Genomic DNA, 26981 nt, shown 5'->3' with positions numbered 1-26981 from the left:
AGAATATAAGGATTTGTTTTCTCAGGGATACAGAGCATGGGACCTGCTGTAAACATCTAGTGAACAGAAGGAGCCAGCCTAATCTCCACTTCCCAAGTAGTTCTCATTTCTTGACTTCCCTGCTCTATCCTGTTTTCCCAATCCTTTTGTTTCAGATAAATGAGAATTAGTGCAGGCAGTTCTTGGTATGACTGTTAGAGGCTTCAAAGTCGTTAACAGTGGTTCTTACTTTTTTTTTTTAGTATGTATTTAACATCTTGTTCAGAGACCTCCAGGGCCTGGATGCTGCCAGTATCTGAGCCCCACATCTTCTCCAATGTTTTTATTTTATTTATTTATTTTGTTTATTTTTTATTTTTATTTTTTTGGCACTGGGGATTGAACTCGGGTCCTTTGCTTGCAAGGTAGGCCTCCAAACCTCTGAGCTAAATCCCTAGCCCTTCCAATCTTGAATACCTTCTCTGAGAAAGGGACAATATTGTTATTTACACACCAGTGTAGGTCTCTATTTCCTCGCCTATTTGGTAATGCCTTTTTACATCTTCTTCCTAATTGGTGGAATGAAATGTTTAGTACCCCAGAGAGAACACCAAAAGAACCAGGGAGGAACAACATGCTGTCCAGAATCAGGAGAATTTGTGTCCCTGAAATCAGAGCAGAAAGACAGCTACCTTCTCCGCCTTTGCCTTGTGTGGGCCCCAGTCAGGAGCACAGGGCCAGTTTGCTTCCATTTTCTTCCCTGTGTTCTCAGAGCACAGGCTTCGTTCCTCACCCAGCAACTCCAGCATGTGCCCGATTCCCTATCACAAGCAAATGATGGCATAGCAGCCAGTCTATCCTGCCACCCTCGCATTTCCAGTAGCTCTCAAAGGGCCACTTTCTGTGTTTGGCCAAGGTCTAACAAGGATTCATTCATCTCTTTCTTTCAATCTCTGTTTTTATTGAGGCATAATTTACATATTTTAAAATTTTAAGCATAGCATTCAAAGAATTTTTGTAGCACCCCGATCGAGATCTGGAACATATCCACCACCCCAGAAATTTCCTCTGTTCTTCAAGGCACTCAGTTCTCCCTTCCTCTACCCACAGATACATAGCTGTTTCCCAACACTGTGGGTCAGTTCTCCTTGTTCTGGAACCTCATATGAGAGGGAACATACAGAATGTTCCATTTGAGGGCCTGCTTCTTTTGATCAACACGACTCATCATGTTTGGACTTATATCTTGCTGTGGCTGATTAGTATTCCATTGGATGGATATACCACAATTTGTTTACCTGTTGATGGTCACTTGTGCGGTTAGTTTTTTAATTTTAAAAAGTAATTACTCTGATTAATCATTATAAAATTAATTCTTTACACCCTCCCTCATCTTTCTGTGGTGCAGGGGATGGAACCCAGAGCCTCACACAGGCTAGGCAAGCAGCCCACCACTGAGCTACATCTGCAGCACCAATCTCATCCTTCTTAATCACCAGGAGTTAACATAGACCTGGGACACTGCATGACCACCATTGTCACTCCCACTGGCAGGAAAAATAAGGCCAACAAATAGAAATGTTTAACGTTTGTTTTCTATACACTTTCTTCAGCTCAACCTCCTCTTCCAAGATGCTCTGGTGTGAGATGGTCAGGCAGATGACAGAACGAAAGGTCAAACTGAGGGAGTGGTGGCAGGGATGCAGGAACAGCCAGGGAGGCTTATTGTGCTTGCTTGCTGTGAGTTGTGTATTTTTCAGACCCCTAGACTGGTAGGAGTGATTTATCTATGATACATTGGCATGATTGCCCCGGGTTTAAGCTGCAATAAGATTTATTAAGGTTTTTTTCTTGGTGACCACTGACTGAACTAGTTTTGGGCCCACCAGTTGATAGAAAATCAAGCTCTGTAGTCTTCTAAGAGTGAGGTCACAGCTCCCTGGGGTCTCCTGGTCCCCATTCACCCTGTGTGACAAAGCAGCATGAGCCGGAGAACATCAGAACTTGGTATAGCTACATCGGGGCCTCCCCAAACACGCTCTGAAATATTTCAATCCTATTTAATGCACTCTGCCAGTAAAAGAAAGGCAACCCACGCTCTTCTTGGACAACCTAGTCCCCAAGTGCAAATCAACCACTTTGCCTGGGAAAGAAATAGCTACATCCATGCTCCCAGAGATAAAAGTGTCTGAATATAACTTAGGTAGAGATTGTACCATATTTCCTAAATTACATATTTTGTGCTTGATGGAAGATTTAAAGGACTTTTCAAGTCAGTATTGATGGCTCAGGAAATTTACCTTGCATGCTGACTTGATATAAGATGGCTATTTTACACAGAGCCCCCTCTTTTTATTTACAAACATGCTTACATCTTTTAATCCTCACAACTACCTCTGGGTACACTGGTAAACTCAGTTTTCCCTATAATGGGGCCACTGAAACCCAGAGCTAATGAGAGGGTCAGGAAAACATGAGCCAGCCAGCCAGCAGTGTTGCTGCAAATGCTGTCTTTATTCAAAGTACTAACATTTTGTTATCCCTATGAGTCTATATGTTCTACATTCTATAAATTTGCATCAGCTTTGACTTTTTAAAATATTGTTCATTTTGATGGCTGAGTCTTCTTCACGGACGGCTAGTGACACCCTTATCTCCTCCCGGTCCCTACCCCGAGTTTCAAGCACTGCTTGGTTTATATATTCATTCATTTATGGTACACAAAAAAGGGATGAATATCAGTAATATCATATGGTTAAAACTAATGGATGCTTCAAGGATGGTTTCCCCACTACCTGGAAGTGCTTCATCGTTCTGCTCAGTGGTCCTCAGACTGGCTGCACAGTACAGCTAACTGGAGGACTTATAAGACCAGAGTTTCAGGGTGGATGGAGGGGTGTGCCTTCATAAAGCTCTTCTGGTGCAAAGCTCAAGATTTGAGGCCCGGATTAAACCTGAATTAAAACAGGTTATAGAAGCAAGGGGTCCTGGATTCAACTTCTGATGCCAGCCCTTTCTACCTATACAATGGACGCAAGTCACAAGTTGTGTGAGTATCAAGTGATATATGTAAATGTCTAGCACATTGCCTGGCATAACAATAAATCCTGGAAAACAGTACTCTACGACAGTGGCAGCGAACCTATGGCAAGCATGCCTCAGCAAGCTGTTTGTATCATGGAAAGCTCTAAAACGTTCGCCATCATTGCTCTATGAGTTAGGACTTTCTGCTACTGTTCAGAGAAGTTAACTAAGTCCACCAAGGTTACACAGCAAGTTCATGAAAGCCTTGAATTTGAGAGCCAGGTTTCTCTAGCTCCATAGCCAGAGCTGAAATGACTGCATTTGATATCCACCAGATGCTCCCTGATCAGGACAGTCACTGATGATCTCAGCATTCTGATCAGGACAGTCACTGATGATCTCACAGCATTTTTTTTTTTTTTTTAGCACTGGCCATTGAACCCAGGACCTTTACCCTGAGCTACATACCAGCCCATTTTTTAATTGTTTATTTTGAGACAGTGTCTGGCTACATTGAATTTCCCAGGCTGGGCTCCAACTTGCAGTACTCCTGCCTTGGTGCTGGAATTACAGGCATGGATTAACATACCTGGACCACAGTGTTTTTAATTGTCCTCTTCTATCTGAGGACTAGCACTGAGCTGACAGGCACAGGCAGAGGGGTGGCGCCAGAGCAAAAGGGAGCAGGCCCTTGGCTAGGGGAGCTCCCTGCAACCTCCATCATCTCCCACTGCGTGTCCAGCCCTCTAACTAGAGCTGCCAGCTGTCTTCACTTCCTCTTCCGAGTCCCTACCTTAACCTCTTCCATCCCAGCATCTGCTCCTACCCTCTGTCAAAGCCAGCAACTTCCCCAATGTTGAAATTGTGGGTTCCACTGAGGACTTCTGACTTGCAAGTACTAACTGTGACATGCTTTCCTGAATTTCGTTCTGCTTTTGCTTTCTGCTGTGCCACAAACCAAAGTAAATTACTTACCCTGGCCCAACCCTGTGGCTTGCCATCTCCTCCTCACCCCTTCTGTCCCCATAGTCCCAAAGTCTCACGGTTTCCTTCCCAGCTATCCCATCCCTGTGGGGCCTACCTGATCTTCCTACCCAAGAGGTCCTCGCTTTATCTTGACCTCCACCTCATTCCCTGTCATCCCCCTGTACCCATCTCTTTGGTTCAGATAGTGAGATTTTCTGTGGTGCACTCACCCAACCTTCCCACCTCCAGGCCACTTCCACACTCTCGGGTGTGTCTGTCAGTGCTACACTGCACAACCACTTTCTGGAATTCCTCTGTATCTACCACCCAGTTTCCTACAGGATGAGGAGCATCCTCCAGGCATCTCCCCAATACCCAGCAGGTTAATGATGTCTTGAGGGGCTGTGGTGCCGATTACGTACCAGATCGCACTCAACCAGCTTACATGATTTAATTCATTTATTACTGCTGTTCAACATCTTCTTTATTTTGCCAATGAGGAGCATGAAGCGCTTAAAGCTCAAATAGCTGGCCTACCTCACACAGTTCCTACAAGGAGGAGGTGAAATTTGAACCAGGCTTCCTAACTCTTAGCATCTGTGTTGTAACCACCAGGCTGTAGAGCATCCCCGGTATACATGCCTGACATGAAACAGAGGGGAAAGAGCAACCTCTGGCAAGGGACATGGTTCTCACCTAGGTGGGAGCAAGCACACAAGTGCACACTCATTCACACACACGTAAAGAACACGAGAAACTACAAGGGGAACCACAGACGCTAAAACAGGTGGCACAGACCAATGCTTCTCAGACTTTCACATGCACAGGAATCACTTGGGGATCTGTAAAACTGTACTGGGGTTCAGTCTGTCCAAGATGAGATCTGAGACTATGTGTCATGCTGATCCTTTGGTCCAGGGACCAAACTCTAAGTAGCAAGAATGAACCCTAAGGATTGAAGGAGATCAGAGGAAGGAGACTTCGGAGATCTTGGGATAGCTGTTGTCTGGGAAAAATGCAAAACTTGGTTAGAAAGAAGGGAGCAAAAGACGCATCTTCCCTAGGAGCTCCCAGGGGTGCCACAAAGTGGCCTCATTCCCCACCCACCCACACACACCAAGAAGCTACACTAAGCAGGAGCTCCACTTGTGAAAGGCCTGATTTTGGAGAATGCCCAATCCTGATCATTTCAGGAAACATTTTGCAAATTTAGAAATCAGAGCCAAAAGGAAGTCTTTTGGTTCACTACTAACTGCAGCAGTGAAGTGAGAATGAATGGTTCCTCTTTGGGAACAATTTTGCTGGCTCTAGGACTTTGGCCACCTATAAAGCTTAGCAATGGAAAGTAATGAAACCCTCAAAGAGGAAGAGTTCTTGGAGAGCACTGAAGAAGGAGCAGCTTTCAACCAAACTGTGTTCGCAGAGATGGAGACCTTCATAGTCGATGGTAAATACTACTCTTCTGTAAGAGAAATGCCTGTTAATTCAGTCTTTCTGCTGGTGAGCTGCAAGAAGGGACACGACAATTTCACCACTTAAATACTACTCTTCTGTAAGAGAAATGCCTGTTAATTCAGTCTTTCTGCTGGTGAGCTGCAAGAAGGGACAAGACAAGGTTTCACCACTATTGTATTTTGTACCTGCTTCTCATTAATATGTTTATGGAATGAATCAACCTGGAAATCCTGAAATATTAATATTAGGTGATGCATCTGTAGAACGTAGCTTTTAAAATTTTTGCCATTCCTTTCTTTACATTCTACTTAAAATATAAATTGGATAAATGGCAATGCTTATATGTCCTCCACCCCATGAATGTTATGCTGCCACCCAAGTTGCATCTTACAGTGAAAAACTGAGGGATTGAAAGAATTCTGCAGCACTGAAGCCAAGTGCCCCGTATTTTTTTGATGCAGTTGCTATAAAATTCATTTGAGTGGCTTTTGTTATAGCTGATGTGTTAACTTGGCAACGTGTTCTCCAGTTCAAGTTGGCTAGGACATGTTTGTAGCTTCAGAACAGTTTTAATAATAGAATTAATAGAATTAGTTTTTCTTAGATTGAGCACAGGTCTTAAAAATTTCATCAACCTTTTGTCTTATTTTCTTGCTCAGTGTTACATAGGTGATATATATTTTTAAAATCTTGTAGAATTTGTCACAGTTAAAGCCAGGGGTGGGGGCTTGGTTCCCAAGTAATCTGAATTTCTATTTTAGAAGATTCTCTTAGAATCCTCTTCCAAGGTAATGTTTCTACTCCCAGGATTTCTGGAAGTTGTATATGTTGGAACAATGATATCCCTGTCCCCTGACCTGTACATCTCATGAAATATCTGTCCGTGAAAGTCCTTGATTGCAAGAGATGGTCTCACAATCTCAAATTGTCCAGGTGTGGGCTGAAGTAATTTACAATGTGGTGTGAAGGACAGTGACCACTACTGGCTATTCAGAACTTTTCACACTGCAGTGTTCTAGACATATTACAGTATGTGACTCTTTAAGATGCAGAAAATAGTCTAGAAATTCAGCTAATTAAATGTATCCACAATATACAACCTTCTGGGTGGCACACTCAGCACCAAAGAGAGAGACAGGATAAGTGCAGCTACTGGCCTGAGGAGCCCACAGTTGGTGGTGGTGGCATGAGGTGTGTCTATAAGCTGACCTTTTCTATGTAGTTTGTCACCAGCTGTGAGTGAGATTTTCACAGAACATCATGGCAGGACCTGGTGTCTGATCTGGAGGTCAGAACTGACATCTCTTCTAAAGTTTAAAGGATAAAAAGGGGGTAATATAGGAAGGTAAGGGGTTAAGTTATAGGAAGGAGAGAGTGCCTGGGACCAGGTGGGTGCCACATTTCTAAACTACATTCACAATGAATAGATCAAGAAGTGTGAATAGCTCCATGATATTGGGCTAATATTGGGAGGGAAAGCCCTCTGTGATCAAGGGATAGGAAATTAATCCTGTAGACAATGGGGAGACTGGACAGGGGTGAAGTGGGAAGCCCTAGGTGGTCTCTGATGTTGCTCACTGTGGTAGATGGGGACAGGTTGGAGAGAGCAGGTAGGGACAGAGAGGACTTCGGCAGCAAGAGAGGTGATAAGAAGCAGTGGCTGTAAGGAAGGGAAAGAGAGGATGAGCTAGAGAAATATCGGAAGTCAGACCAGCAGGACTAGATTGGAAAAAAGCAAGGGCAGGGAGGGAGGTGCAGAATTCAGGGGTGAATGCCAGATTTCTGATTTAGATGAGAACTAAAATTCTAGCCAAAATAAGAAGAAGAAAAAAAAACCCATACAACTCCAACAGAGATGAAACATTTCAGAATTCAGGGGTGAATGCCAGATTTCTGATTTAGATGAGAACTAAAATTCTAGCCAAAATAATAATAAGAAAAAAAAAACCCATACAACTCCAACAGAGATGAAACATCTTCCTAAAGCACTGATAACTTCCTACCTTTTCCTGAGGAGTGTCATTATGAGCAGTAATGACTGCGGTGCTCAGTGACGCAGTGACCCCTTGGACGTACTGTAAGGGTCAAAACCACTAACTTCAGCACTGAATAGTTCCACTCGTCTTCATCTGATTTGTTCTGTCTGCTAAAGTCTCTCTCCCCATTCCTCCTTCTCTTCCTCTTTCTCTCTCTCTCTCTCTCTTTCTTTATTTCCTTTGTTTGCTTTCTTTGTTTCTTTCCTTTTTTCCCTTTCTTTCTCTTTTTCTCCCCCTGCCACATATGGTTTTGTTTTCTTCAAAAAATCACGATCTTAAACCTTTCACCTACAGTTCACAAAAACATCACTGAAAAATATTTGCAGTGTTTTCATTTATTTTCTTCTATTGTTACCAGTACTGAAATACAAAATGCTGTCTTACCCTGCTTGGCAAATATTAAACTCTTTTTTAACTACTCAAAGACACCACGGGGATATTTTAGCTATTCACTGCCAGAACTTTTAGAACCAAACCTGATAAACTTTTGAAACACAGCCATATTTGGGGTATCGGCCCCTGCGTCAGAGGGAAAAAGCCCCCTGCCTACCACTGCCCCCACCAGATCCAGGTTTAGCCCCAACCTTAGCCCCTTTGTCAGCTTGAAGCAGCTCCAGAAGAGACCTTTGCCCAATAACCATAAAACAAAAGCCTGGAATGTTAGATTTCCCTTGCCTTAAAATGGCTGCTACATAAAAAGAATTGCCTTTGCCTTCCCATAATGGCCTGCTTCTCACCTAAATATTACGGTTTCTCACACTAAAGAACAGCCTGCTTCTTCCCATCATCCTCTTTTCCTGCCAAGAGAGTGATACTCTCTACCTGATACTCCCTACCTCCTGGTGACTACTGATGACACAGGCCACTTAGTGATGTCACAAGCCCCTCCTAGTAAGGTCACATGCTTTTTCAATCCCTAGCCACTACCTGACTCAACCCCACCTCTGCTTCTATAAACCTCCCCCAGCCCCTATAGAAGACACTCCCTGTCACAGCCATATTGCTCCCTATCCTTTTATTGAAGATGGCCAGGCAGATTGTCCCTACAATAAAGGCTTGTAGTGGTTCTAAAAAAAAAAAAAGAAAGAAAAAAGAAAAGAAAGAAAGAAAAGAAAAGAAAAAGAAATACAGCCATATTATCTAACATTAATCTAAAAGCGGTGAAGAATATAAATTTCCCAGGACATCCTAAGAGCAAAATATACCCTGTCCCCTCCCCCACCACACGCTTCTCCCCTTCCCATGCTGCCCGATTGCTAGCAGCCATTATCCTGCCTTCCACTATCTTCTCGGCCATCAAGCTGCTCTTTCTTTTCCTTTTCACGAGTTTTTGAGGTATGGCTGACGTAAAATTTGTACACATTCACAGTGTACACGTGACAGTTTAGTATGTACATAGCTGAGATAACTGCATGAAGACTGCTTGGGTCTCCTGAAGGGACTTGATCACGGCTCTTCTTGCACTTCTGATCTGACGGAATCCCAGGTTCTTCTTCCTGAGTTGACGTTCTGCCTACCACCTCAGTCACAAATCATGTAAACTCGAACAAGAGCCGTCCCAACTGTCCCTGTTGAGGACTTCTGTCTGGGATGCGCTTGCTTCTGCCTTTTGAAATTTAGAAATCCTTTTCTGGCTCAAGGCTTCCTGTCACATCTGGGTGTGTCTGGCTTCTCCAGGACTTCCTTTGCGCATTTGCCCTTCTTGTAAGTCTAACCATCAAACCTGTCTAGACCTCTCACTCCAACTTCTCAACTCTTTCAGGCTTCACATCTTTTTTCAGAATATTTTTTACCAACAATTTCAGTCCGAAGAAAATTCTTGACAGAGAAACTCAAATTACGAATACAAACATATAAGCTTTCATTTCTTGTTATAATTAATAATAACCACTTGCTCCCAGCAGTGAAAATCAAGCTGTTCTTTCTTCCTAAAGGTACTTTTTTTTTTCAGCTTCAATTGAGTTTATTGGTACATTTTAGGGATACAGTACAGTTACATTCATTGTTGGGATCTTGTACCTCTACATGACAAGTCTTGATTCTCATTTTTTGCCCTTACCTCTGCCCTCCACTTTTAAACATTCCCCAAACTCATTTCAGCCCCCAAGTCCACCCATATCCAGTTCTGCTAATGTGATTATTTTCATCTTATGGAGTTATTCTGATTTGTTCTTCATCCTGTCAGTATTTCTCAACATCCTTTAATCATCTGGCTTTATTTACTATACAGTTATTTTGGGTTTTTTTGTTTTGTTTTGGTTTTGTACCGGGGTTCAAACTCAGGACCTTATGCTTGCAAGGCAGGCAGTAGAATCACCCAGCTAAATTCCCAGCCCTTTACCATATAGTTTTAAAAATCTTTATCATGAAATAATTATATAGATTCACAGAAAGTAGCAAGGAATGGAGATCTTTATGACCCTTTACCCAGTCTCCCTCCGAAGTAGTATCTTTGTAGCTTCAGTAAAATACCACAATTGGGAAATGGCTACTGGTAGGATCCAGAGTATCCATTTGTTTCACATGCACTTTTCTGTGTGTGTGTGTGTGTGTGTGTGTGTGTGTGTGTGTGTATAGTTCCATACAGCTCTATGCTTTATAGCCACATATACCCCTCAATCACCAATGAAAAATCATTAACCCCTGACAACTACCAATCAGTTCCCTGGCTCTATCACTTTGCTATTTCAGGAGTGGTTCATAAAGGAATCACACAATATGTATTTGTTAAAGATTGGATTTATACCACATAGAATAATCCAATTGAGATCTATTTCAGTTGTTGGTTTTTTGTTTTGTTTTGTTTTTTGTACTGGGGATCGAACTTGGATCCTTGTGCTTGCCAGGCGGGCCACCGAACCCTAAGCTAAATCCCTAGCCTTTAGTTGATGGTTCTTGTTCATGAATAGAAATCATGACATAAATGCACCGCAGTTTGTTTAGCCCCTCGCCCACTGCAGGTCATTTGGCTTGTTTCCATTTGGTGAATGTTTGAAATAAAGTTGCTAGTGCTACTATGAAAGTTTTTGTGTCAACATAAACTTCCATTTCTTTAGGATAAGTGTTCAAAAGTGAAATTGACAGATTCTAAGCCAATGTTTAGTTTTACATGGAGCAATGTGCTTTCCAGGGTGACAAAACCACTTCCTAGTCCCACCAGTGAGGCAAAACTGATCTAGGTTCTCCACAACTCTGCCAGAAGTAGGCACTCTTTTGAGGAACTGGCCCATTTCAAGTGTTAGTAATGGTATATGGCATATTCCTCTCTTTCCTCTCCTTTCCTCCTGGAAATTGAGCTCATTCACACTGAACTATTTCCCTAGCTCTTATTTTATTTTGAGACAGAGTCTCAATCGTTAAGTTCCCCAAGCTGGACTCAAATTTGTGATCCTCCTGCCTCAGCCTCCCAGAGTGCTAGGATTACAGGTATGTACCACCGCATACAGCTCTCATTTTCATTTCAATGGCTGCAGAATCCATAGTGAAATTCCTCCCCCTGCCCCATCCCACTATTTTTGTTCTGCTTGGGATAGAACCCAGAGACTTGTGCATGTTAGCAAGTGCTGTACTGCTGTTACACCCCAACCTCCATTTCATTTTTCATATTAATGGTTTGTGTCTTCTTTCTTTTTAAATTTTTGTCAACCTTTCTATAAAGTTTTCAATTTTATTGATTTTTTTTCAAAGAGCTAGCTTGTATTTCATTGATTTTCTCCTTTGTCTTCCTATCTTAAATTTCATTGATCTCTACTCATATCTTTTTAATTTTATTTTTCCTGGTTGGTTCTTGTTTATTTTGTTCTTTTCTTCCAGTTCTCTTGAGATAGAAACTTAAATCTATCAATTTGAGTCCTTTTTAATATAAGCACGAGCAGCTGATTCTGTTTCATTCTTAATGCCACTTAGCTATAGCCAATAAATTTTGTATGTTGATCCCACTCATATCTTAGGATATTTTAATAGGTAATAAAACTCATAGATGGCAATTCTTTTCTTTCAGCATACAAAATGTGTTGTGCCACTTATATCTGGTCTCCATAGTTTCAGATGAGAAATGTGTTGTTATCCAAATCACTAGACTTGTATAGGTAATGGGTTTACTCTCTGGATGCTCCCAAGATTTTTTTCTTTTTCTCCTAATTTACACATTTCTCTGTCTTTGTATTTGTCATATTTTTAGTCATGATGTTTTGGGTGATTTATCACGTTTGGAGTTTATTCAACTTCTAAATGTGCAGGTCTATGAATTTCATAAAATTTGGAAAATTTTTAGTCATTTTTTTCTTTGAATAATTTTTAGCCCCATACTCTTTCTGAGTCTTCTATGAATGCTGGGTGTTTTGTTAGAGGCAAGGAGGTCTCTGAGGAGGCTCTATTCATGATTTTTTTCAGTTGATTTTATCTGTTTTTCAGGTTGGGTAATTTCAATGGTTCTATCATTGAGTTCACTGGGTTTTTTTTTTCCTATTAAATCTATCACAATATTCAGAACATCCAATGAGTATTTAAAACACTTTTTGATTTTGTTTTTTGGTGTTAGTTCCATAGTTTTCATTTGGTTCTTTTGTATATCTTATATTTCTTTTATGAGATTTCCAAAAATTTGTTTCTAGAGTATTTGTAATTGCTCATTAAAGCATTTTTTTGTGATTTTTAAAAAATTGTTGTTGACTAATTCCAATATCTGTTTCATCTCAGTGCTGGCATCTCTTCTTTTTTTTTTTAAATTGAGTTTGGCATCTCTTCTTATGGGGTTTATGAGATTTCCAAAAATTTGTTTCTAGAGTATTTGTAATTGCTCATTAAAGCATTTTTTTGTAATTTTTAAAAAATTATTGTTGACTAATTCCAATATCTGTTTCATCTCAGTGCTGGCATCTCTTCTTTTTTTTTTTTAAATTGAGTTTGGCATCTCTTCTTATGGGAATTGTTCTTGGTATGAAGAGTGATTTTTCATTACATACTAGATGTTTGATGTGGAATGTTAGGAGACTTTGTATCATATTTAAATCTTACACTTTAGGATGATGATGTAGGGTTTCAAAGCCCTGTCTGTGTCCTTGTGGTATACTTTTTTTTTGTTCACCAAATGCCACTGGTATACTTGCTCCCTGGTGTTGCTTGCAAGAGCAGAAGACACTTCCCCAGGGTGCCCAGCACTGCTTGGTGGTGGCTGCAGGTACATCAGGCCTTCAGGGCAGATGCCATTGCTCTGGATCTGCTCACCAACTAGCCCAGTGCAGGGTGCAATGTGGAAAGCCTTCTGCTGGTACGGCAATGTCACATTTACCAGGACCCTTCGGCTACTGCAGAATGGTAGGCCTGGAAAGGCCAGAGTTGGTATGCAGCCTTTTTTCTTCATTAGGATTTTTTACGGAATTGAAACATCATTTTTATTTCCCTCTGGAGCTGTATCTTCGTTGTGAGTCAGACAATAGAACTATCAAATTTCTGAAAAATTCTTTCCTAAAAATCTCTGTCCAGACTCCATAGTTTACTCCAGGGAAGCAGTACTTGTCTATCAGAGGCTCTTTTCATTCTCTCATTGCAAGAAGCCCTTCCTAATGGGGCAAATCCAATTTAGAATAGAGATTTCCTTTGTAGTCTCCTCCATCATCAAAGAGACAAAATGATCAGTGTAGAAAGAGAAGACTATCAGATGCTCTATTTCATACAAAAAGAGCTACGTCCCCAAATACCAATCCCGCAGTTCCAGAGATATCTGCCTGTATGCCAGGTGGCAGTCCTCCATTACGGAAGCCTGACGGGCCATCCATGCACTACTCTCACAATGTAACCCTCTCTCTTCTTCCTCACTTTATCTTTACTGAGATGCTCCCATCACCCTCCTGCCATCTAATTTTAGAATATCTATATTTCCCCAATTGCTGTCACCCTCACCTCAACTTCTATAATACCTGTTTTTGGAGCACAGTTTACTTTCTCATTCACACCAGCTGTTATGTCTCACAAGCTTTACTGCTGTCTATAACATATATCTTGTGTTGAATATGAGGCCTCCCTTGAGTATCACCCGTCCTCTCTATGATGGTTGTGTCACTCTGCAAGACTCTGAGCTGCATTCCCACTGTCCTCCCCGCACGTCTAAACTGGCTACATTCAGCTCTGCACATGTTCAACACCCAACCCACTGTACCCATTCACTCGATCATCACCTTCCAGCACATCTTGTATGCCAGACTCCATGTTGATGCTGGAAAGCAGCCCAAGAAGCTTCCAGGTCTTTGGGGGAGGTTGACACATCTACAGATCCAATACAGGGTGATGATTGCAATAGTAGAGGGAAGTAGAAGGAGTTGCACACAGCCAAGGGGAGCCAGAGGAGGTATCTAGGGGCAAAAGGGACTCAACTGCACTCCTACAGGATGAGCAGGAGCTACTCACATGGAAAGCAGAAGGAGGGCCCTGTGTGCAGAAAACATGCTGTTTTAGTTACTTTTCTCTCATTGCTGAGACAACCAAAGTTAGAGGGGAAGGGGTTCATTTGGCTCACAGTTTGTGGAGGCTTCAGTCCATAATTGGCTGGCTTCAAGTCTGGGATGGCAAATAAGCCTCACAGAGGAGAAACAACATGGCGTGCAAAAGTCAGCAAAAGCAAGAAGAAGAAGTTAGGAACATGTCCTTGCCCTCTTTATCTTATTCAGACTACTTAGGGCACGTATCACTCACACTCTTAATGTCAGTGCCCTTGGGCCTAGCATTGCATCATGAATTAATTCCAGCTTTGCACACTCTAGATCAAGCCTATGACCACATGAGACTTTGTGGGGGACATCTATACCTAAACCATAATACATGCCTTACCCCTATTGGCCAAAATTTGACCTGGTGTTGTCTGGCCCAGTGGTTTTCAGGGTCTATGTGATGTGCCGTGGAGAGAAAACATAGGATGGAAAGACTTCATGTACCCAGTGAGGAGTTGTTTTCTGGACAGCAGCTACTGAAGGGCTGATAGCAGGGAGTGGCTTGTCAGGCTGTGTGCTGAGGTACTCATTCTGAGTGCTATGGAAGCCTAAACTCTGGGGATGCAGCAGAGGAGAGGAACACTTTGTGCTAGCCTGAGTATAACTAAGTGCCATTAATTTGAGAAACTAACCAACCAACCAAAAACCCCTCCTCTTGGCACAGCCAGACATATCCCTAGCCCATAGTGCATCAGGTGGCCTGTTCTGCAGGTGGTAGGGAGAAATATCAGCAGGGTGACTCAAGTTGTGCAAGTGTTGGAGAAAAGTCCCAAACTTCGTACACATCTATGAGAATAGTCCCCTGAAAACACTTCACCCATCACAAAGGAAAAATGAGGCTCACCTCCCACACACTTTCTTTCCCTAGTTTGCCCACTCATGATCTTTTTTCCCTTTGGAGATGTCCTCAGACCCAGGGACAACAGTTGGTGCAGGCTATCGGGGTGAGCTCAGAATTTGGAGTCAGATAGAAGTGGGGTCATATGCCCATGACATCTCATTAACTCCCCAGAGCCCCAGCTCTCCTGCATAGGAGGGAATTCCCATACCTTGCAGGGTGACTATGAGGCTCCAAAATGATGACGGTAAGTGCTCAGCATGGAGTGGAGTGGATGCCCAATTAATATGAGTGGTGGGAGCTGCAGAGCCTTGTGCAGGCCGAGCCCCACCCCTTGATCTCCAACGTGTGACAGCAAAGCCTGAAACCAGGGGCCCCTGAAGATTTATTACAGCTTCTTTTGTAATGTCCCAAACTGGAGACAGCTTAGTAAAAGAGAAGTATCTGCAGGAACTGTTGCCCCTCAAAACTGTTAGCTGTTCAAAACAATCATTTAATCTCTTTCTTCATGGGAAAATAGAGGCACATCCATGAAAATCATTCATTGTAAAGAGCAATGTGTCATATATGTATATGTGTATATATATATATCATGATATCATTTATGCAAGATTAAAAGGAAAAAATCTGTCTTACAGTTGGATCTCTGTATCTGTGAATTCCATCTGTGAATTCAACCAAGGATCAAAAATACTAGGAAAAAAGACTGAACACATACAGTCTTCCTCTTGTCAGGATGTCCTAGACAATATAGTATAACTACTATTGACATAGCATTTAGATTGTATTAGGTGTTATGAGTAATCTAGAGATTATTTAAAGCATATGGAAAGAGCTGTGCAGGTTGTACACAACTACTCCATTTTATATAAAATATTTGAGCATCTCTTATGGGGAGGGGAGGAGGGGGTGAAGGGAGGGCAGGGGTAAGGGGAAAAAATGAGAATCAAGATCTGTCATGTAGAGGTACAAGATCCCAACAATGAATGTAACTGTACTGTATCCCTAAAATGTACCAATAAACTCAATTAAAGCTGAAAAAAAAGAATACATAAAAAAATATTTGAGCATCTCTGGATTTTGGTATCCTCGTGGGGCCTTGGAAACAATTCCCTGTGCACAGCAAAGGATAACTGCGTAATGATCCATGGGATTGTGTGAACAGGAGGGATGGGAGGAAGAACACACTCTGAAGGCTAACAAAGCCCTGCCTCAGTAAGGTAGAACTTCAGGGAGCTGAGGCCAGGTCACTGACCCTTGTTGTCATGCCAACTATATTGTTTAATAGCCTTATATCAACCATATTTTCCTTTCATAATTCAAAAATTGAAAGAAAAAGGAAGAAGACATGAACATATATTCCAGATCTGCCTCCTATAACCTGACAAGTTATTTGAGTCTCTAAACTTTGCTCATTGTTTAAAAAATGAAAGTGATCCTGCCCCTCCAAGCCTGGAAATTCAAGCACATAAATCCGAGATTTCATTCCATAAACATCATCCGGGAACCCAAGTATGGGCTAGGCATCGCACTGGAGCATCAATAGCAAAGGCCCATGTAACACTTCTCCCAGCTGGTGACACACAGCACAAAGGTTTTATCGCTCTGCCACACAGAGGAGTGACCAGCTATGGCACTTCTTACTCATGGCAAAAAGGATGGGGGGAAGGTTTGGGGGTTGTCAGCCTTTGGTGTGACTTCCAAGGGAGACCTCTGTTGGCACTGATATGGCCAGCCAAAGACTGGGACCCTGCTTTGCACCTTCTGTAACTACCACCTTCTGCCACTGGGCTTGTGTTTCAGATTTGAAGCCCAGGAAGAAAAATTGGGTGAACTGCATCATGGCTGTAGTGATCATCTACCTGATTCTGCTCACAGCAGGTGCTGTGCTGCTGCAGCTTCAAGGTAAAGCAGTCTTGGTTCTGTGTGATCCTGAACTGGGCCCCTCTGATGCAATGACTCAAGCTGAGTGGACAGTTCTGCTGGGAGAGAGCACTCAGTCTCTAGGCCACCACAGTGATGGATGAGGGATGAAAAGTAGTCTGTGCTGGGCGGGGAGGGGTGCACTTTGGAACATGTGTGTGTAAAGCAGTGAAGACACCACAATTTCACATGGGGCTTGCCACGAGCATCCAACAAATGATTCCCAGCCACTGGGTGGGAAAGGGCTTTGTCACTTAACTATTCATCTGAACAAGATTTTACTTCCAAAGTATTTCCAATCCAAATGTCAAAGTCATGAGTCAGTTTCACCAGCAGCTACTGATGTCACCCAAGCACGTCGTGGACACAGTTGTCATGTCAACACTTGTCAGGAACATTTGAAGGTCACACCCAAATGTTCTTGTCAGGAACATTTGAAGGTCACACCCAAATGTTGCTTGAACATCTTTAGATCAGACCAGCACGCTGGTTGCCACAAATTTATACCCGCAGGATGCAGTGAAGCCTGAGGTTGGGAGATTGAGGTGGACGCATGGTCACAGTTGTAAGGAATGCTCCAGGGAACTGTAATGGGTGTGGAGGAGGACATGTCCTCAAGTGTAGAACAAAGTCTGTGCTCACACCAGGTCCCAGCAGCACATGGAGTTCATGTTTATGGATTTAGGGCCTGCAGAAGTCATGTACAAGTGACAAGAAAATGCCAGGGATCCACCCCAGATTTGCAATGAGGTCCTTAAAGAAATGCTGTGTGGGGGGGTACCAGTCCTGAAACTGCAGGGAGCACCTGACTACTTCCCCAACGGGACAATTATTGCTGAAGACAACCCATCCTTCTCCCGGCTGCGTTTGGCATTGGAGCTGAATGACCTACAGACCCAGCTGTCTAAAGTTCAAGTCATCCAGGAACGTCTGTTGCAGCAGGTGGACAATCTCACTCGCAATGCAGGTTTGGCCTCCTCTTCTCCAGGCTGGGACTTCCAGAGATGTTTGTTTTCACAAATCTCTTTCCTTAGCAAGAGGGGTTTGCACGACCCTGGCCTGGTCTGTGACTCTAAGGACAAGGAGGTGGGTGAGAATCATTTGAGGTGGGTATGAAATTAGGAGGGTGATGCTGCAGGATGCAGATTGTGGAGTGGGGCTCAGTTAGGTCTCCAGGAACAGTGGGGTCTGGAACCAGGGAACCAAAGGCCCCATCCAAACAAAGTGTGGCCTCTGGGAGCCTAGTCCAAGGTCAAGTCTGACTCACAAAGACCCAGAAAAATCCTGAGCGTGTAGGAGGGTAAGTAAAATGCAGAGCCTGAGTGAGTTCCTGGCCTGCTGCTATAGCTGGCATGCAATGGCCTGCAGGTGGGGAGGGAGCAGTGGAGGGCTCAGAAGACAGCAGCTGGAGGGAAATTCTGGACTTGAACGGTACAATGGTTATTGAGCAGGAGGAGAGGAGCCAGGGGTAGAAATGCCAACCCCCTGCTCCAGCTCTCAGGGCTTTACAGCTGCACCCAGGCTTCTCTCAGGCTGCCCCACAATGGAAAGCACTTCACTCTCACTCAGCGAGTTGGGCAAACCCAGACCCTAGGTGGCAAGCTGGCTATCACACTGTGATGTGGAGCCGCATCCCCAGCAGAGCTCCAGCCCCAGTGTCCCAGAAAGCTTTGGGGGCAAACCCAGACCCTAGGTGGCAAGCTGGCTATCACACTGTGATGTGGAGCCGCATCCCCAGCAGAGCTCCAGCCCCAGTGTCCCAGAAAGCTGGGGCATCGGAGAGTCCAGGAGGACAAAGCCCTCCAGAGGCTGTGGCCTCCCCAGAGAGCAAGATAAAATCTCAGTCAGGCTCTGAGGAGAGGCTGCAGCTATGGGCAGATGGACAGAGCCGAGGTGTCTCTCCCTCCCTTGAAAGGTGAAGGAGCTCTTTTTGCCAGTACGAGAAGGTGCCTCCTCGGTCCCAGGAGCTTCTACAAGCTGGACTGGGCAGGGCCTGGTGCAGGAAGGCAGTCCAGCCCCTTTCCCCACTCCTGTGGCTCCCAGGCATCTGCAGCTCCTGGGTGAAACCATGGGTGCTTTCCAAGACCTTTCTCCTGAACACACCCAGGAGTTTGAATCCTGTCCTCCAAACCTCTCTCCATAACCTGGCTGAAGCTTCTGCTTCACACAGTGTGGGGGACAGCTTTCCTATATAGAGCCTGGCTCCCCTGGAGAGTGTGTGGACTAAGCTGAGAGGCACCCACAGTTCAGTCTGAAACCCTCTCTCCTTCCCTTGCAGAGTTGCACAGGATCAAAGGTGAAAGAGGTGCCCCAGGTAGGTCCACTGCTCCCTTTTAAAACCTTTCCTCAAGGACTCCTTGGCCTTCACTGATCTGGGCCAACTCCCCATCTGACCTGACCTCACCTTTCAGGGGGCGCCCTCGATTGCATCATCTGTCTGCTCCTTGACCAGCTCCTGGCCTCTGCACTCTCCTTGCTTGAAATCACTTCCCCTCTCATTTCCCCCATCCAAGCCTCACCATCTTCCCAGGCCAGTCCAAATCCATCTGCTCTGCTCCCTCTCCCCAGCATCTCAGCTTCCAGGAGCCTCTCCCCTTCTCTCCCATAAGCACTTTCATCTGCCATTAGGGTCCATCGCCAGGTTGTGTGCTCACTTCCATAGGTGCTGGTCTTTTCTCGCCCTGTAGCCCTCCTTGAGAGAACTTTCCAGGACTCTCAGCCTCTCACTGGTGTGGAAAGTAATGGTGATCACAGGGCTCACCTCATAAGGCTGCTGTAGGACTTACAGGGTGATGTACAAAAGATGTCTGACAGCTGCCTGTGTTCTTTAGGATAAAGCCTGTGGTGCATCTCCCTTCTTTCCCGTCCTCAGCCCACACATGTGCTGTGTTGCACACACTGGTGCACACACACCTCCCTCACATCCCGGTTCCATTCCAGCATCTGGGGAGTTGAAATTTTTCCCTGAAGACAAATATTCTTGATGTTCTTGGGACAGAGTCCTTGGCACTGTGATTTCTTAGGCACGTCCCGCCTCCCCTCTGGCCAGAGAGAGCTGTGGGGCAGCCCTGTGCAGAGCTGGGGACAAGCCCTGGCTCTGCCCCTCACATCGATGAGGTTGATGCAGTCATTTAACATTCCTGTCCTCCCCTGCAAGAAGAGGATCATGGTCGGGTGAGGGCGGGATAGAGCAGTTCCTGTAAAAGGCCCATCCAGTGCCTGGCAAAGAGTCGGCATTCTGTAGTGCTGTTGTTCTTGTTATTGGCTATTGCTATTCGTCCTTTATTTGAAAGATGAGAAGAATTTTGAGCAGCCCCCAAACTGATGAATACTCTTGGCTCCTCTCCTGTCAGGAGCAACTTTTCTGGCAATCTCTGTTACTTCAGCTGATGGCCCAATGGGGTTGGTGTGATCTCAAAAGTCTGCCCCATCACCCCCAACACTACTAGGCTCAGAGCTCCAGGTCCAGATAGGGAGCCCACCCACCTCTGGTCTCACTGTCTGCCTGTCTGTCTGTCTCTCAGCATAGATGTATAATTTTCCATCTGTATCCCTGGGGTTTGGCTCCAGGGCCTGCATGGATACCCAAATCAGCAGAGGCTCATGTCCCTTGTATAAATGTTGTCATATTGCATATGGCCTGTGCACATCCTGCTTTGTATTTTAAAGCATTTCAGATGATTTGAAATACCAAATACAATGTAAATGTTATGTAAATAGTTAATCTATTATTTAGGAAATAATGACAAAGAAAAATGTCTATACATGTACACTACAGAGGCAATTTTCCCCCAAATATTTTCAATTCATACTTGGTTAAACCCAAGAATGTAGAACTCACAGATACTGAGGGTCAACTATACAGACTCTCCATCTCTATCTCCCCATATCTCTCAGTCTCTGTTTCTCCATCTCTGACTTCTATCTCCCTCTCCCTCTCCCTCTCCTTCTCTTTGTCTCCTTTCTGGTGCCCAAAGAGCAGAGACAGGACAGCATTTCCAGGAGCTGGGGCACCACCTACCTTCCCAGATTCCCCATCCAGCCCCAGGCACCAGAAGGTTGTGACCTCTGTCTGTTCCCCATGGCTTGCCTTGTCTCACCTGGTCAGCACTCCCCAAAGGCTCATTTTGTGATCAGACTCCCTGGAGAAGCATAGGAGGTCAAGGGACAGGGTGTGGAGCTCAGATGTTCCTTATTTTGAACAGACCACAGCAACAACTACCAGCTCAGCCCTCAGACCAGGATTCCTGGACACAGTGGGGGTAATGGCACCTCAGCCAAGCTTCTGGGAGGGGATTGTGGAACCCACCTGTCCCTGTTTTCCTTCGTCTTCAGCCTGGACTTCCCTTCCTCCCAATCAATGTTTATTGAAATCTCCGTAAGGAGGAGGCACTGCCTCAGGTACTGGGAATCCAGACAGGAAGCAGACAAGACCCTGCCCTCTCTGACCTTCCCCGTTAGGGAGGAGCAAAGCATGGTGGGGCAGGGTCCTTCACATGATGGTGCAGACCCTTATGTGAGGAAGTGCAGAGGGGTCCACACACACACACACACACACGCACACACACACACACCATCCAGAGAAGGTGGCCAGGAAAAGCGTCCCAGAGAGCCACCTGTGCACAGTCCATGAGGTGGGGCAGGGAGCTTGGTAAATCAGGGACACAGAAAAGGAAGGAGGAGTCCAAGAGCATGAGAGCAGAGGAGGGACTCTGGCCAGGCACTGGACAAGCTCAGAGTAGGGTGAGGTGAGTGGGTGTCCCTAGAAGCACAAGGCATTTTTCTTTTGGGCCTTGCTGATTCTTCACACTAACTCCAAGCAGCTACTGATATTATCCCTATTTCATAGTTGAGGAAACTGAGGCTCAGAGAGGGGTACATGGACTTGCTCAAGATGATGCAGGCAGATTTGGAGGAGCTAAGTTGGACTCCTGAGCCAAGGGCTAGGCCACCACGGTGGAGCAGGGACAGCCTGCACTGCCTGAGAAGGTCATGCTGATGGGGACAGGGTCCTAGGGGTTCACCCTGGGAAGGCCCTAGGAGGGGCCTGGGCCCAGACTGTCAGAAAGTGGTTACTTTTCCCCAGACGTACCAGGACCAGAAGCTTCTAACTTTGGTGTGCTAGGAGGACGGTCGGTTCTGAGGGTCCATTGTCCCCTCTGCAGTGATGTCTCCAAGGCTCTGCTGTCTGCCTTATGGCTAAGGAGCACAGAGAGCTCTCTCTCTTGCTGGGTTTCCCATGTCCTACCACCTCAGGTCTTCCCAAGGTGTTGCTATCATGTCATAGATAAGTCAGCCGCGCTGGGCCAAGTGAAGATCCTCGGTAGGAGGCAAACTGTTAGATCCTCAATGGACTCTCTCCTGGGACACGCTGAAAAGGACCCCATGCTCAGTGAGGGTTCTAGTCCTTGATTCTGCTCCATCTTCTGGACCCCACAACGTGATACAACATTCTGGGTTTTCTGACTGCTGAGCTAGAAAGTTCATCATGGGCTCCAACACCCAGCGCCTTCCAAGGCTTTAACACTCGGAGACCCTCTCCTTCTTCTCGTTTTCTTCTGTTCATGGTGATAAGGCTTAAACCCAGAGTCTCACACAAGCTACACAACACTCTACCCCTGAGCAATATCCCCAACGCTGGCCATTGAGTATCTTATAGGAAGGATTTTTGTCTTCATCTTCTGCTTTTCCTTTCACACAGTTTAGCTTGCCCATGATGCTCAGCAAGAGTTTGTTGAGTGAATTACTAAGCAAATAGCATTGCCACTCCCACCGCCATCTGGCTGGTGCATGTGTGTCTCTGTTCCTCCTCCTCATATCTTCCAGGTCCAAAGGGGGACCCGGGTGTGCCTGGACACCCTGGCGAGAAGGGAGCCAAGGGGGCCGTGGGACCGCATGGAAGCCCAGGTATGGCCTCTGTCTCTTGGCTCTGTAATGTTTCCCTTTTCCTACAGGGCGTGCTCTGAGTTTTCTTTCCCTTCCAGGTCTCCTGGGACCCCAAGGCCCACCAGGAAGGAAGGGAGACCCAGGTGAGTAGGAAGGAATTCACAGATGGTCTTCTCAGCATGGGGCCCAGGCGGCAGTTTAAGCTCCCCCGGGTCTGTGAAGCTGGTGGTTGCCCTGAGACATGGGATGGGTTGAGAGGTAAGAGGAAGCATTCTGAGGGTAGAAGGGCGGGGCCAGGCAGAGGTACTGACTGATGTGATCCCCCTGCGGGAGGGGGGCTCTGGGCTGGGGAGTTGGAACTGTGAGTGCTGTGAACAAAGTCAGGCTACTCGGCCCAGCAGGGGTTTCAGGGCCTGGCTCCTGTGCCTCTGTGCCACCTCAGCCTCAGGGCACACTTCAAGCCCATGATCTTGCTGGGAAAGTGTTAGGCTCCATTTTTCAGGCTGTAGCTGAGACATACCCAGGGTTTTATCAGTGGTCTGGTGAGAGAGGGTGACAGGACAGATCCAGACCAGAGGGCTATTACAGTCGGCTCTGCTCTCCACTCTCTTCCTCCAGTTCCAAATTCCCCGGGGCTGAGGCTGCAGAGCTGTCAAGACGAAAAGACAATAAGACCTTCTGTAGGAGAGAGCAGAGCCAGAGGATCTGTAAGGAAGGGGAGGTAAACAAGCCAACAAGCTCTAAGCCTCCAGGCTGTCGAGGCAGAAAGAAAGCAACAGTTACAGGAAGGCAACTTGTTAGCAGGGAAATCTTCAAGAAACTGACTTTTGGAAGAAATTTAATAGACGGGATCCCAAGAAATTTATTGTTCTAAGTCCCTAGCAGGGGTTTTTTTCAGAGGTTTTAAGCAACAGGAAGGGGAAGACTACAGTGCAGTGGGAGGGCACACACAGTGCACTCACACCTTTCACACACACCCATGTGTTCACACAATTTCATACACACTCATTTTCAGCCACATATCTGCACATATAATCACATTCTCACACATATACACCATACACTCTTGCACACCCAGACAGTCAGACACATACACACACATCTGTGCACATTTATGCATGTACTCAAATTCTCACACACACATGAACAGTCATGGTTGTATACATTCATACTCATACACACACCATACACTCACACAACCTGTGTACAAAGGCTCTCACACTCAGCCTTTGGGAGTGAGGGGCTGGCAGGCTCACTCTGGGGGGAGTGGCCCTTCCTCCCTTCTCTTTCTTCCTGGAGAGAAAGGGGCTCCGGATGTGTTTCTGGAGCTCCCCAGACAACATCCAGGGAAGCTGGCTTGAAAGGAAAAGCCAGAGCCCAAGCACTCAGTGATATGCCTGAACCCTTCTTTCAGCCCCAGTCCTGCATGGAGCCCACATGCTTGAAAGAGCAGTGCCGTGGGCAGTGTGAGGCCAGAGCCCATCTGCTTCCACCTTGGGGCCCCTCTGGCTCCCCCAGGGAAAGATAGAGAAACCTGCCACATGCCCATGCTGGCCTAGGATCCATTTTTGTCCTGGGAATTGGAGCACTAGAGCCCAGTTAAGGCCAGCCCCGTTTTACAGGAAAGAAAATAGAGGTGTGGAATATTTAAGTGAAATTTCCAAAGTCATCCAGCCTGCCAGGCAGCAGAGCTATGATTCCAATGAACTCACTTTACTCTAAAGCTTTTCTTTCACTGCGGTGTGGGAGGCATTCCCAGGTGCTGTCCTATCTTTGGGAAAAGAGAGAGAACTCTGCCTGGACTTATGCACTCATGGGGAGGGTCTTGCGCAAGGCACCTTGTCCACCTCAGGTGCTCCAGAATGTCAGCTAACTGAAGAGCCCAGACCAGACCGCAGCAACTGAGCTTTTCCCTCCTTCCTTCTCCATAGGCCTCCAAGGACCCAAAGGCACACAAGGAGAGCAAGGAGTTGATGGTAACTTGGGCTTCCCCTCCTCAGGCCTGGGAGCAGCTGTCCTTAATGTCCTCTCTGCACAGCCCCAACTCAGCCCCAACCCAGCCCCTGAGGGTAACACCCTCCCCACAGTCCTCTTCTCTCAAGTCCTAGTGTACTCAGCAAGACCACCCAAGACATACGCCAACATTTCCCCAGTGGGGACACTTTCCTCTCCCTCTAGACTTTTCTCGCTTTTCCCAGGACCCCCTTCTGGGGACAGGGGGACCCCTCACTTGCTCTCCTCTTCATAGGTACACCAGGACCCCAAGGGGAGAAAGGCAGCAAAGGTGATGGAGGTCCCATTGGCCCCAAAGGAGAAGCTGGTGCCAAGGGAGATAAAGGAGACCTGGGCCACCCAGGTAAGAGCTGTGTTGGGGTGGCAGTGCTCACAGGGAGGTCGGAGGGACTGGGCTTCCAAATTCTCTGCCATTGTGTTTGCGCAGTGCTGTAGGCACCCCGGGCACTGGGTGTCACCACTTCTTTCCAGGTGAGCCAAGGACAGGGATGCATTGTGAGAGGGAGGACAGTGCCATTCCTGTGACTAGTGAAGGGCACAGGCCATACTAAGAGGTCAGAGAGGATGGAAGGTTAGGGGGAACTTGGGGGTAGAATTAGGAGAAGGGCAGGCTGGCATAGAGGACAAAGTATTTGCCAGAAGAAGGCCGCTAGAGTCCCCCACTGTGTAGGATGACTTCAGGTTATGGGCCATGCATAAGAAGCATCCTCAGATGATTCTGACCTTGAAGGTCTGGCACCACAGATGAAAACACTGCCCTGGGGCTCATAACTTGACTGAGTGCTTTCATGCACCTCATCTGCTTCTTGGTGCCCCATGGAGGAGACTCTGGGTGCAGCGAGGGTTGCCAGGAAGTCTCGGTGCCCATCCTGCTATGTACCCACTCACCTGTGTGACTGGGCATATCTTCAGCCTTTCTGAACTTCAATTGCCTCACTTCAGACACAAGGGTAATTTAATTAAAATAATAACAATTAAATTATACATGCCTTGCAGAACAGTTATAAGGGTTAGGGATTGAGATTTCAAACTGTTGGCCACGTGGTGGGCCCTACATAAATGGTAACGCTTATTAGTCATGCTGATAGTTGTACAACACAGTAGAACGGGGAGGACTTTGGTTCCAAGGTGAGACAGACCCGAGTTCTGATATAGCTCACTAGCTGGGCGACCATGGGCAAAAGACTGAATGTTATTGATCCTCAATGTACTCACTTACCAAAGGAAGATAATAACGCTGATCTTTAATGAGGGTTAACCACAAATGGAGTATAAGACATATGAGATATGCAATATTGTACCTGGCAGGTAGGAATTTTTTTTACCTCATAAGAAAACAACAGATTTTGCCTTCAAGTATAGAGCCCTCAGCAGGGACATGTCAGCCATTCTTAAATGTTTAGAAAGCACTTTTAGGGGAAAAAACAGATTTGCTCTGGGTAATACCAGCCAAAAACTGAGGACCAATGAGGTCAAGGTGCAGGAGGACCAACTGTGCAAGAGTGATTTAGAACATGGGGCTGACCCATGAGGAACAGGCCGACCCAGTCTTAACAGGCAGCCTTCCTGGTGGAACTGAGGGGGACTCTTACAACAGGCCAGGGGGTGGGCAGTGACTTCTGAGGACCCTCCGAAGCTGGTACTGCACAGCTCTCCTTGGTAAAGGACATCAGGCCATCATTCTCAAGGTGACCCAGCAGCACTCCAGGCTAGGCCTGATCTGTCCTGTTTCCAGTGGAGTCCACACCCAGCTCGAGCCTGGAAGCTGTACTGGAGGTGGCCAGCAAAGGAAAACACAACCATTTCAGTTCTCAGAAAGCAGGGTTACAAGTCAGCTGTCCCCTCCTGAAATCTCCTCTCCAAAGATAGTGACATCTTATTTGCTCACCACCTGCCCAGGCCCCTGCAGGTTCCAGGACTGTGTAAGGCCAGTAAGATGGGCACCATGACAAAGCCTCAGGTGGTAGACAGCCTGTCTTCCCACTCCTCCACCCACCCAGACTGGAACATTCTGAAGTCAGAAACAACTGCTTTTCCTGAGTTGTGGCCAGGGTCTGGATCTATTGCTGGGGTGATGCGGCCCTGCTTCTCAAAGTTGTCTCTTTAATGGGGATGTGGAAGTTATAGCAACACAAATGCAGGCTCAGACCATACAGAAAACACTGTCCAGCTGGACGAATGGTCGCTACAACTCAATGGTCATGGCCCAGATCAACAGGCCTTGCACCCTTCCCCAAGTAGATACTCCCAGGGAACCTACCTGTCTTTGCTGATTGCAGCTTGACTGTCATAAGCAACCTCAATTTTGATGGGCAGATGATTGTGTGTGTTTACAGAGTGTACTGTGAAACATTGGTACCTACGTACAGTACATAA

General features: G+C 45.8%; 1 protein-coding gene across 1 annotated transcript in view; it reads left to right on the top strand.

The window, feature by feature from the left end:
• The first annotated feature begins 5292 nt into the window (after nt 1-5292).
• Nucleotides 5293-26981, top strand: part of Marco (macrophage receptor with collagenous structure) — a 34555-nt gene continuing 12866 nt past the window's right edge. The window contains exons 1-9 of the mRNA XM_033757148.1: nt 5293-5416; nt 16587-16688; nt 17491-17673; nt 18985-19020; nt 22533-22613; nt 22691-22735; nt 24524-24568; nt 24841-24985; nt 26727-26842. Of these exons, the coding sequence (XP_033613039.1) occupies nt 5308-5416; nt 16587-16688; nt 17491-17673; nt 18985-19020; nt 22533-22613; nt 22691-22735; nt 24524-24568; nt 24841-24985; nt 26727-26842 (862 nt within the window). The 5' untranslated portion in view covers nt 5293-5307. The remainder of the gene's footprint in view (nt 5417-16586; nt 16689-17490; nt 17674-18984; nt 19021-22532; nt 22614-22690; nt 22736-24523; nt 24569-24840; nt 24986-26726; nt 26843-26981) is intronic.

Source organism: Fukomys damarensis, unplaced genomic scaffold (assembly GCF_012274545.1).
Source record: "Fukomys damarensis isolate Sample0158 unplaced genomic scaffold, DMR_v1.0_HiC HiC_scaffold_29, whole genome shotgun sequence".
NCBI lineage: Eukaryota > Metazoa > Chordata > Mammalia > Rodentia > Bathyergidae > Fukomys > Fukomys damarensis.
The sequence above is the reverse complement of the archived record's forward strand: the minus strand, read 5'-3'. Positions and strand labels throughout refer to the sequence as shown.